At 37.5% G+C, this 13,524-nt stretch overlaps 1 protein-coding gene across 1 annotated transcript; it reads right to left on the reverse strand.

The window, feature by feature from the left end:
• Window positions 1-1,673: 1,673 nt before the first annotated feature.
• On the reverse strand, window positions 1,674-8,583 carry LOC309494756 (caspase b-like; the record flags this gene model as incomplete). The annotated part of the gene is made up of 5 exons (XM_082164166.1): window positions 1,674-1,696; window positions 6,688-6,943; window positions 7,505-7,678; window positions 7,872-8,051; window positions 8,320-8,583. The coding sequence occupies 5 exons, from the start codon at window positions 8,581-8,583 to the stop codon at window positions 1,674-1,676; spliced, it is 897 nt and encodes a 298-aa protein (XP_082020292.1).
• Between the last annotated feature and the right edge of the window lie 4,941 nt (window positions 8,584-13,524).

Raw genomic sequence — 13,524 nt, forward strand, 5'->3', positions numbered from 1 at the left:
GTTTGCTTTAAATAAAATTAATATTGTATGTTTGGTGATTCAAGCTGAATTAATTTTAAATTAATGTGCTATATATATTAGATCAATATATATGTTTTCCTTAAAATTTTAATCAACACTAACTTTATTCTCATCAGAATTATAAATTTTTGTATCAAATAATACTACCATTAAAAAAAAAAAAAACAGTCATTAGCTTGGATCAACAGGAAGTCAGATATTTTGGTCTGAATGTGGACTTTTGGCAAAATCAGCCTCTGATTTTTTACCCACTCCTCTTAAGTGGTTTATTTAATTCCCACGAAACTTTTTCAAAATGATGAAAATACTTTAAAGAAGCTAAATTGTAAACAGATAATAAATATCTCAAACGGTTTTGCTATGGCAAGGGATTAAAGTAATGTCAAAAAAGGAAACGCCTAAAACCTATCTTCTAAAAATGTAATTATACTCCATTTATTTCTATATATAATTATACAAATATCAGATCTAAACCCATTTTATTCTGTTTTTTCAATTTAATAATTGTTTAAGTTTAAAAACATCCAGAATGTTTTTTTAGTCCAAAAAAAAAAATATATATATATATATATATATGTCATTCATAGTGCTATACTGCCCTCTTGTGTTCAAAGTCAGGTAGGCCTATTGTATCTATGTAAAATATAAAATATACTAGGTACCCGTATGTGACGGTGAGGAATATTTTACCACCGGTTAATCAACGTGTGACACCGCTGGGGACTTTTGAATTGCTAACCATTACGTCCGCACTGTAATGGATAATGGTGCAGAGCGAGCGTTTTCAATGAATTCCTATGGAAGTAGGAATTAACTAAAAAACGTTTGCTCTTCTCTGCCCGTTCCTCGCCGTGGACGCACACCATATATATATATATATATATATATATATATATATATATATATATATATATTTTTTTTTTTTTTTTTTTTTTTTTTGTTACATATATATAATGTATATATATTTTTTTTTGTTACATTTATATATATATATATATATATATATATATATATATATATATATATATATATATATAAATATAGCTGCGAGCAGAGATGGAGGGCCCAAGCCGGTGACACCGCCACCCCGGTGCCTTTAGTGTAACTAAAGGCACCAGGGTGGCGGTGCCACCGGCTTGGGCCCACAATCGCTGCTCGCAGCTATATTTTTTCTTTATTTGGCAAAAAGCAAAACACTTTGTTTTTATTGTGAGTATACACAAAAATAATACACATTTAACAGAATCGATTGATGTATGAAACGTGTTTGTAATATCAAAGTCAACAGAGCAAAATGAATCTCTTTTGAACTGATAAAAAAAAAAGCGAGCTGGTATCACTGGTGATACCGCCGGCCCAGGGGGTTAAACAATCAAAAATGAACAGGGGTAAATAAATAGTAAATACTATTTCTTTATTTACCTTCCTGAACAGTTCCATGATGTCATCATTATGAGCCCTTTCACAGAACACCTCCACGATGTAATTGACAAAAAAAGATCCTTTGATACTGTAGCAACAATGACAATGACATCCGGTCAGCTGCTTTTCAAATTAGTGAATCCTGATCTCGCAAACACATCCTTCGTTGTCTGAGAAGACAAGAGGTCTGTTCACGTCCTGCACTGACGCCTCTAAGTCTGCTTGGACTGTCAAATAGCAACTTTATGGCTCTCTAGAGAGACATTTAAGTCACACATTGCCTTAAACAGAAAGAACCCTGTTGTTTAAAATTCCCTCTCTCTCTAAAACCCACATGCCTTTGAATCACGTGACAAGCCTCAAAGACATTCCAGATATTCCACACACACGCACAAGAACACTCGTGGACTTTGAAACAGAAATTTCCACATATGATCCAATAGCAATGCTTTTGATATGTATTTTTATGTGTGTATAATTTCCATGGCAGATTGAGATGTCTATGTTCTATCATAGAAATCAATGGGCTTTATGCACAGCTGCACTACTTCCTGAACTTCAGCCAGCTCTTTGTTTCCTGTCTGCCATTATTGGACAAACTGATTAATCCAGGTGTGTCTGATTATTGTTACTGAGGTCAGGCACACCTGGATTAATCAGTTTGTCCAATAATGGTAGACAGGAAACAAAGAGCTGGCTGAAGTTCAGGAAGTAGTGCAGCTGTGCATAAACCCCATTGACACCTAAAATGCTCAGAATTCTACATTTGAAATGCATATCTGTATTCCCATATTCTGTACACACCATTTCTGGTATCATTCTAATCGTAGTGATCTCACGGAATTGCATATATGTATGAGATTACAATGAAATGTATTCTTATGGGTATTATCTTTCTGAAAGAGAAAATACGAATTCTATCTCTCACATGACATAGTCAAAGTAGGCGTTTCTTCACAAACAAAGGAACTTTTTCCCGCTTCAGATCAGAAGATACGATTGGCTGTTGTCCCAAAAAGAGGGCGTAAGCAGATGTCCTTTAAAAGTAGAGACCCTCTCCTCCCTCTCTCTCTCGCTCTCACCTTCTGCCTCTTCTCCCCCGCGCAACGCTTCTCCAAGGAACATCTGAAAAGGCTCCGGCCTTCTCCCTCGGACAAACACATGTTCGAGTCGTAGCTGCCGTTCTTTGCAACTAAGTTATATATATTTGCCTCTTCCTTCACGGGAGATGAATCTTATTTTCCAGTAAACGTTACATTCAGTGAGCCTTTTAATTTTCCCGCGACACCGGAAGACGCAGCACCAACAGGACACCGTCCGCGCTTCCTGCCTCTCAGCATCACTCGAACAGAGAACAAACTTGCAAGTAGGCCTACTGATAATTATGACCGCCGCTAGCGTAGCTAGTGAAAGCGGTCATATAGGGATTGTCAAAGTTTTTTTTTTTTTTTTTTTTCGTCACCTTACTGAATTTTTCGTCAACGATACCAGGGACACCGAAACACCGGGGAACATGAAATTTGGTGGGCATGTAGCCCCACTAGACTTCTAAGGAAAACTTTCGTTTGGTCCCCGGGGGCGACTCCCCCCCCCGCGCTGGGCCCCCCCAAACCCCAAAAAATGCAGTTTTTCCTAAATAACTACCTGAACCGTGGCACCGAGGATGAAGACATTTTTATGGTATGTTGGTCTACTAGACTTTTACGGAAAAATTTCGTTTGGTCCCCGGGGGCCACTTCCCCCCCCCGCGCTGGGGCCCCCTTAAATTTTTCGTCAACGATACCAGGGACACCGAAACACCGGGGAACATGAAATTTGGTGGGCATGTAGCCCCACTAGACTTCTAAGGAAAAATTTCGTTTGGTCCCCGGGGGCCACTCCCCCCCCGCGCTGGGCCCCCCCAAACCCAAAAAAATGCAGTTTTTCCTAATTAACTACCTGAACCGTGGCACCGAGGATGAAGAAATTTTTATGGTATGTTGGTCTACTAGACTTTTACGGAAAAATTTCGTTTGGTCCCCGGGGGCCACTTCCCCCCCCGCGCTGGGGCCCCCTTAAATTTTTCGTCAACGATACCAGGGACACCGAAACACCGGAGAACATGAAATTTGGTGGGCATGTAGCCCCACTAGACTTCTAAGGAAAAATTTCGTTTGGTCCCCGGGGGCCACTCCCCCCCCGCGCTGGGCCCCCCCAAACCCCAAAAAATGCAGTTTTTCCTAAATAACTACCTGAACCGTGGCACCGAGGATGAAGACATTTTTATGGTATGTTGGTCTACTAGACTTTTACGGAAAAATTTCGTTTGGTCCCCGGGGGCCACTTCCCCCCCCCGCGCTGGGGCCCCCTTAAATTTTTCGTCAACGATACCAGGGACACCGAAACACCGGGGAACATGAAATTTGGTGGGCATGTAGCCCCACTAGACTTCTAAGGAAAAATTTCGTTTGGTCCCCGGGGGCCACTCCCCCCCCGCGCTGGGCCCCCCCAAACCCAAAAAAATGCAGTTTTTCCTAATTAACTACCTGAACCGTGGCACCGAGGATGAAGACATTTTTATGGTATGTTGGTCTACTAGACTTTTACGGAAAAATTTCGTTTGGTCCCCGGGGGCCACTTCCCCCCCCGCGCTGGGGCCCCCTTAAATTTTTCGTCAACGATACCAGGGACACCGAAACACCGGGGAACATGAAATTTGGTGGGCATGTAGCCCCACTAGACTTCTAAGGAAAAATTTCGTTTGGTCCCCGGGGGCCACTCCCCCCCCGCGCTGGGCCCCCCCAAACCCAAAAAAATGCAGTTTTTCCTAAATAACTACCTGAACCGTGGCACCGAGGATGAAGACATTTTTATGGTATGTTGGTCTACTAGACTTTTACGGAAAAATTTCGTTTGGTCCCCGGGGGCCACTTCCCCCCCCGCGCTGGGGCCCCCTTAAATTTTTCGTCAACGATACCAGGGACACCGAAACACCGGGGAACATGAAATTTGGTGGGCATGTAGCCCCACTAGACTTCTAAGGAAAAATTTCGTTTGGTCCCCGGGGGCCACTCCCCCCCCGCGCTGGGCCCCCCCAAACCCAAAAAAATTCAGTTTTTCCTAAATAACTACCTGAACCGTGGCACCGAGGATGAAGACATTTTTATGGTATGTTGGTCTACTAGACTTTTACGGAAAAATTTCGTTTGGTCCCCGGGGGCCACTTCCCCCCCCGCGCTGGGGCCCCCTTAAATTTTTCGTCAACGATACCAGGGACACCGAAACACCGGGGAACATGAAATTTGGTGGGCATGTAGCCCCACTAGACTTCTACGGAAAAATTTCGTTTGGGGGGGCCACCCCCCCCCCCCCGCGCTCGCTGGGCCCCCCCAAACCCCAAAAAATGCAGTTTTTCCTAAATAACTACCTGAACCGTGGCACCGAGGATGAAGAAATTTTTATGGTATGTTGCTCTTAAGGGCCCACATCAACCTAGCCCATAATCACTCATTTGTGATTTGCGCCCCTCCCATAAAAAATGAAAATGCAATATTATTCTGCTTTAATCGCCCCTATCTTCAGTGGAGATGTTCAGAACTGCACCATATTTCATGTGTATGATTAACTTGACATCCTCTGGGGGTATCCTCTGCTAAGTTTTGTAGAATTTCATCCATGGGGGGGTATAAAATAAATTCATTTATGTGCACATTTAGTGACTGTACACTCATCGGCCTGTAGATGGTGCTGTTGAGCGAAGGGTTGCTGGTTTAGGATGATACTGTCACACACACACATGCAGGAATACAAACAAACGCAAGCATGCACACACACTGACATCCACACGCACAGACACACACCCATACACACACATACAAATCCACATGCACAGACACACACACACAAACACACACGCGCACACATGTAAGCACACATACATACACGCACAGACACACACACACACACACACACACACACACAGACACACACACACACACACACACACACACACACACACACACACACACAGACACACACATACACAAACACACACACACACATACACACACACACACACACACACACACACACACACACACACACAGACAGACATGCACATACTATTACTTTTTTTAGGTATATACATAAACACACAATACAGCCAAATTACTCCACGTCATTTATTTTTGTGGAAAGCCAGTGCAGGCCTGAGCGGCGGTCATATTTTGTACCGCGATGCGGTACATCTAGTTCTAAAAGCTGATCCCAGGTGCCTCTTGAAATTAGGTTTCTGTCTGTAATAATTACCAGCTACTAATTACCAGCTACCAGTTATTTCTTATGTTCTTGTTTGTTTAAATGTTTGTTTGTTTTATTGTTTGCATTTTTACGTACGTTTATAGTTGAAGCTCATGTAATCTCTAGTTTGACATTTATTAAAACCCATTCATACTTTGACTGTCTATGTGTTTGAAAATCCATCTTTATGAAGTCAATGAAATGCCAAAAGATCTAATTAAGCTACACACTCGATATTATAGACTACTTTGAGTAGTTTTAATTCATAAACCCAAAAGTTTTATGTTCACGGCCAGAAGATAAACTTTCTTGGAGTTTGTAAACAGGGATACCCATTCTTAACTGTGATAATCTTACATTTATTCGCTGGACGAATGACTGATGACTAGACCAGTTACAGAACAAGGTAATCTCGATAACTGATAAAGTAAATGTATATGTGATTTATGAATTATGACCATGAGTTATGATTATTAATATTTCCAAATTCCCCATATCCTTGAGCTAATTCGCATTGACCCAGAGTCAGATATATTTACGTTACAATACGAATTCTGTACGAAGTGATACCTGTGGAGATAAATCAATGGTAAGTTAAGCATTTATATGTATAACAAACAAACAACTGCACTGTTTTATTTGTCACACATCTGAGTGGTGTCACACATCAAATCATTCATTTAATAATTTTTACCAGACATTTGTGAACAGACAAACACATGTGCGAGCTACAAATTAATCTAATTTCAGCAATCATGTCACATACAGTAAACTGACCAGGGGGGCTGGACATAAAACAGACGAATTCTTTGCTCACGTGCACACAACGACCAGAGCAATAGTAAGAACCTCCTGGGTGATCTGGACAGAGAAATGGACACACAATACAGTACTAAATAAAGAAAAAGGTAAAGAGAAAACGGGAAATAGCAATACGAAAACTGAGTTTTATCAGTAATGTCGTACCTCCTCTGCAGGCTTGAATCAGAATAACCTTTGGTTTATTAATCAGAGCAGGACATTTCTCTGAGTTCAGATCGAAGTAGATGTCGTCAACATGAAAGTAATCATCTGGGTTTTCCACCTCATGATAGCTGACACCTAAAATGGTTTCTTCACTATATGAGGTCTTTTTCCCGTGAGACATAATAACCACAAAGGTGCTGTCCGAGTCTTCATGTTCAGAACGTGCAGCGAAGTCCTTGATTGCTGTATCTATTTCCTGTGAAAAAAATTAATAAATATATATATATATATATATATATATATATATATATATATATATATATATATATATTGTTCATCAAACAAAAAAGTCACTGTTTTAAATAGGCAAATGCTTAAAATTATATGATTGGATCATTATTGCAGTTATTATTATGTTTCTAGCATGTTATATGTTTGGCGACAGTTCTTCTAACCCAATCAATGGAGTGTGTGTTTTTTATTTCTTAAACAAGCATGTAGGAAGACACAGCATGCCCATATTCTAGGATTACAGTGTCAAGATTCATCAGGCTCAGATTGTGAAAAGAATGGTTGGAAGAATCATTTCCACACATGAATCCGCTCCTCTGAGTCCAGAGCTAAACCTCAGTGAAAGTCTTTGGGATGTTCTTGTGTATAGGACATAACATCACAAACCTTATTTCCATTAAGAGGTGCATCAAGATCTTGTATTGACAATGCAAAAGTCGAGTACTCTGTAAAGTCTCCTCCAGCACATCCCAAAGACTTTCACTGATTTATATAAATAATATTAATTTCATGAGGCTGTATGCACAGTTCCAGAGAGATTTGTGTATTTCTCAACACTATAATCCAGAGCCTTCAGCAGCCACTCCATGTTCTCCTCGTCTCTCTCTGCTCCATCCCTGTGTTTTAAGTGCTCAAACTGTATGTTGGTGATTAGCAGAGCTAAACGTTTCTTCTGAGACTTTTCCTTTGGGATATAAACCTATGAAACACAATCCAAAACGAACAGAATTAAAGCAGAAGCAACAGAACCAATGTCTGGAGCAACATTAGAGTTGGGTATCTTAGGAGGAGCATTAGTGTTAACACTGATCCATGTCAAAATCAGTCAAAAGTGATTTGAAACAGAGATACTTGCTTCTTTTTTCTCTCTTGTAAGAATTTCAGTCTTCAACTGTCGGCTGCATGGAGTCATTGTGTGTGGACTCGCACTGGACTGGACTAGACTCGACTGGACTGCACTCGCACTGGACTGGACTGGACTGGACTGGACTGGACTGGACTCGCACTGGACTGGACGGGCTGCTCCTCAGACACTGGAGCATCTCTGCTCTCCTCCTGAACAGACAGATGAGCTGAAGACAGAAAAACACACATCATGTTTTAGATCATTCAATATATTTAAAGATGTACCAGCCGCCCATTGAACAAAGAACAATAGAAATTCTGCACTAAATATTTTTTCTGCCTTTCTAATACAATATATAACATAAAATTGGGAATACTATGTTCAAGTACAGAAAAATGTCCCATTAATGTACATTTATCTTTATTTTTTCAACTATATATAATTGAGCATTACACTCATAGTCTTTAAACCAGTATAAACAGGTTTTTCTTTACCTTCCTTAAGTACTCAAGGCGATGTGCAAGATCATTTTGTTTGATTTTACACAACACTTGGACTGCGATCCTGCCCGCATCATCACTGTACTGTTGTACCATACAATCCACCACATCCATACAGTCAGATTTCTCCAGCTTTTCTTGAGGAATGGGGCTGATGTCTGACGTCACTCCACTCCATAGCTGCGGTTTCAATTCTTGGAGATCTGTTTCAACAAGCTCCTCAAGTGCCTCAGTCATCACTCTTTTAGTGGCGGCCATTTTGAGTCACTGGGAGAAAAAGGACAAAACAGTCTTAGATCTGGGACTGATCTGGGACCATCGTCCAACAGTCTAGTGGACATCAATTTATCACACGCATAAAAACCAAACTTGTAGGTTGATCTATATTAGCTAATTTACATGAACGTAATGAAATGTCTTTTAAAAGGTTAATTTGTTTTTCCAAGCAAATATTACTATGCAATTAATTGAATTAATTACTAATTAATCAGGCCTACATTTTTGGTTTGTACCCGAGCCCCACCGCCCTTTTTTATTTGTGATGTAAAATATTTTGATCAAGAGATATCATCAAAGCAAAATGTATAAATAATTTTGACTTGCAACATTATTAAACGAATCAAACTGTGTAATCATGAGGAAAAATTTCTGTTTTGCATGGTCTAGGACTATACATTAATCTGGCACACGTTGCAATCAGTCATTTCAATATCTTGGTCTAATAAAGGTCTAACATTAATATATATATATATATATATATATTAGGGCTGTCAAAAGATTAATCACGATTAATCGCATCCAAAATAAAAGTTTGTGTTTAAATAATATATGTGTGTGTACTGTGTATAATTCAATTTGTATATATAAATACACACACATGCTTGTATATATTTAAGAAAAATTTGTAATTTATATATAAAAAAATCATATTTATATATAATATAAATTATATATAAATATATACAGTATATGTATGCAAATATTTCTTAAATATATACATGCATGTGTGTGTATTTATATATACAAATTGAATTATACACAGTACACACACATATATTATGTAAACACAAACTTTTATTTTGGATGCGATTAATCGTGATTAATCTTTTGACAGCCCTAATATATATATATATTATGGCAAGCCGTTCAGGAAATAATTATATTTATAATATGAAGTCTGAATATATAAAATGAAAGTTTGAATATATATATATAGAATGAATGTCTGAATATGTAAAACGAATGTCTGAATATATAGAATGAAAGTATGAATATAAAGTCTGAATATATAGAATGAAAGTATGAATATATAGAATGAAAGTCTGAATTGTGAGTGAGACTGCACAGACACGTCTTTCATTAATGGACTGTTTGAAACATTAGTGACACTATTGGACTGGTTCATTATTTTAACATCATTGGCTGGTGTTAATATGGGTGTGGTAATGGGTGTGGGCATATAAGATTGGCTACATTGTTACCTTGTTGCACACTGAAGAAGGCACGCCGAAACGCGTCTGTGCAAATAAAAGTTTATATGCATAGTGCGGCCTCTCTCCTCTTTATGTATTCCAATTATTTAGGCCAGCACTCTTAAAGTTGATAAAGTATTCACATTGAGTGAAGCCTGCTCCTATCCTCACTTCAAAATGTGTATAAAAAATAGTAGATGAATAACACAACAACAATCTGATAACATCAGATTTTCATTCTATATATATTCAGACTTTCATTCTATATATATATTCAGACTTTCATTCTATATATATTCAGACTTCCATTCTATATATATTCAGACTTTCATTCTATATATATTCAGACTTTCATTCTATATATATATTCAGACTTCCATTCTATATATATTCAGACTTTCATTCTATATATATTCAGACTTCCATTCTATATATATTCAGACTTTCATTCTATATATATTCAGACTTTCATTCTATATATATTCAGACTTCCATTCTATATATATTCAGACTTTCATTCTATATATATTCAGACTTTCATTCTATATATATTCAGACTTTCATTCCATATATTCAGACATTCGTTTTATATATTCAGACTTTCATTCCATATATTCAGACATTCGTTTTATATATTCAGACTTTCATTCTATATATTCAGACTTTCATTTTATATATATATTCAGACTTTCATTCTATATATTCAGACTTTCATTTTATATATTCAGACTTTCATTTTATATATTCAGACTTTCATTCTATATATTCAGACTTTCATTCTATATATATTCAGACATTCGTTTTATATATTCAGACATTCATTCTATATAGTCTTTCATTCTATATTCAGACTTCATATTATAAATATAATTATTTCCTGAACGGCTTGCCATAATATGTATATATATCGCATGTACAAATGCTAAAACAGGCCATTAACATATTATTTTATTAAAATATTGCCACATTCAGACCTTTTATTATTATCTAGTACGAATGTTTAAAATACCATTACAGAACAATGGGCAAAAATTTTACTTTTAAATGTAAATCCAAATTGTTGCAGACTTGCAAATACTACTTTTGTCACAGTACGTTTTTTCTAAGTTGTTCAAAAGAACAAACGTTATCTCTAAAAAAATCTTTAAAAACTGTACTTACGTTTCGGGTTGGAGAGAGTTTTCGTGTAGAGTCAGCACTTCCTTGCTCTTATCATTTAAGGGTCTCGCCTGACTTACTGTTTCCCAGGAATACTTAATTTCTCTTTGTTCCTCCCAATCTTGTGCAAACCTTTCAAAGTTCTCCAAGTAGTGCTCACTGTAGAGTCGAATTACATCCAGATACTCTCTACATCCAGATCCATTACTCTCTGGACGTCTAATAGGGTTATGGGTTGAGTTAGGGTGTGGTTAGATATTCTAGCTCCACCCATTAGGCCCAAATTACATTCAGAGAGGCGGAGCCGGACTTCACACTCCACCCATGGCTCTGCAGTGAGCAGCCTCTCAAAGTTTCACCCTTTTCCAATAGTGCATCCAATGATGCTTTGCACGATTGTTCATGGAGCATCATAACTCATAACCCATAACTGTTCGTGTCAGCTGCATGTTCTCACTCTGGGTTGTAGTTGCACAAAAAAAAAAAAAAAAAAAAAGAAAACTTTTATTCACAAATAAAATGACTATGTAACATATGAACATATAGTTCGCTATAGAATGCGTAGTGCACTATACAACTTTTTCTTTTTATGTTCAGAATTCAAAAATATAATGAGCGAGTAGGGTAGAGCCGGGCACACCTTTTGTGGGCGTCACGTGACACGTCTGGACTTTTGTTGGTCCACAGTTTCTGTTATACTGGTGAAGTGTAAAGTCTAAAAAGTTTAAGAGATCATCCTGAGGACGTAGGTCAGATTTTCAAAACACCACACTGTAATAGAGAGGTAACTGACTACAAAAAGCTATCATTTATTTACCTCACTGAACCATATAAAACTTTCCTGATGACTTTCCACTCTGAGACTGAGATATGTTGTCCTCCACTGAGACTGTGATGACGCTCTCCGCCACTAGAGGGAGTTTATTTTCCATACAGTGGAGTTAAAACCAGCTGATGAACGTAGAAAGTAAATGATTAAATATAGACGCCATTTCGAGGAATTAAACCCCAAACACACAGCAAACACACATTCTCTCTCTCTCTCTCTCTCTCTCTCTCTCTCTCTCTCTCTCTCTCTCTCTCTCTCTCTCTCTCTCTCTCTCTCTCTCTCTCTCTCTCTCTTTGCGCCACTAGAGGGAGTGAGTTTGTTTCCCATATTAGTGGAGTTACAAGAAAACAAGACACACCTTTACCAGGGAGAAACGAAAGGAAAAGAGTAGGAAGAGAAGAGACGCCATTCCGAGGCTTTAAACCTGTTTCTCTGGGTGTTTAAACTGTCACATATTTTGCGGTAAGGTCAGAACTCATTCTTCATACAACCATGGTATTAAAATCAGCTGCTACCGTTATATGTTTATGCTCTTCTTTACACGGGATTTTAAACACAAATCATTATATTTAGACAGGACAAACAAACCAAAATGGCGGAAACATTGACGATTAACGTATATTTACTTTTGATATCCCGTGATCTTTGTTTTAACATTTAGTTTTAGTTTTATATAACAAAGGTTATAATAATAATAATAATAATAGTTTGTTTTATATACTGTAGTTTAAGTGTTCAAATTCGACACAGCACAACAATACTGCATTCAGATTATCACACCAGTATTAAACTTCACAAAATACTAAAGACTAATGTAAATTAAGTTTCAAAATGTAGGGCCTATTACATTTGTTTCAAACAGTGTCCAGTTTCCACTTCCTGCATTCACACTGCTCTATCAAATATTAAAAAATAATAAGCAGTAAGAAAATGGTAAATTAAAGTAGGCCTAGTTTACTAAAATATCTGAACAACAATTCACGTTTGAAATAGCCGAATTGCAGTTGTGCTTTATTGTGTTTAAAGGGGTTAGTTAATCCAAAAAATAAATGCTGTCATTGCGACGCGCATGCTTTGTTTGCACAAAATAATAATAATAATAATTTACCACTTTATTTACGAAAATATTGATCTGGTAAAAAAAAAAAAAAAAAACATTTAAAAAGGACTGCAAGCTGCATACATAAATGATACATGATAACTGAATATTTAAAATTAATAAATTAATAAATAAACAACAACATAAAATAATGTAATGAAGTTCCAGTCCTCTGATGTCTTCAGAATGGCAGTTTCTCTCTGCAGATGATCGTTTTCACATGTGACATCCATGAGAAATGTCTGTTTGTTTCTGTTTGTTTAAGTAATATTCTGTTTATTATGGCCAAACAAAGCTGTAAGTCACAGTTATGCTCAGTTTTGGTTTAGTTTTCTATTAGTCTGTTTAGTCAGCTGTGTTCTTGTGTCCCTTTGTTTTCCTTTTCCTTCCATAATCAGTTTCAGTGTATCAGAGCTGTTCATCATTTAGTTCATCACCATGTGTATTTAAGTTCCTCACCTTCACTCATTCTTTGTCTGGGATTGTTGGTGTTTACTCTGCACTCTTGAGGTGTTAATTTCTGTTAATAAACCTTGTTACTATTTTGAAACTCTTAACCTGCCTTCATCTTCATCATCTTTGGACTTTAAACGTGACACTGTTATGAACAGACAGTGCCTTTCTCAACAGTATAAGGAAAG

Source organism: Leuciscus leuciscus, assembly GCF_965113295.1.
Source record: "Leuciscus leuciscus genome assembly, chromosome: 3".
NCBI classification, from domain to species: domain Eukaryota; kingdom Metazoa; phylum Chordata; class Actinopteri; order Cypriniformes; family Leuciscidae; genus Leuciscus; species Leuciscus leuciscus.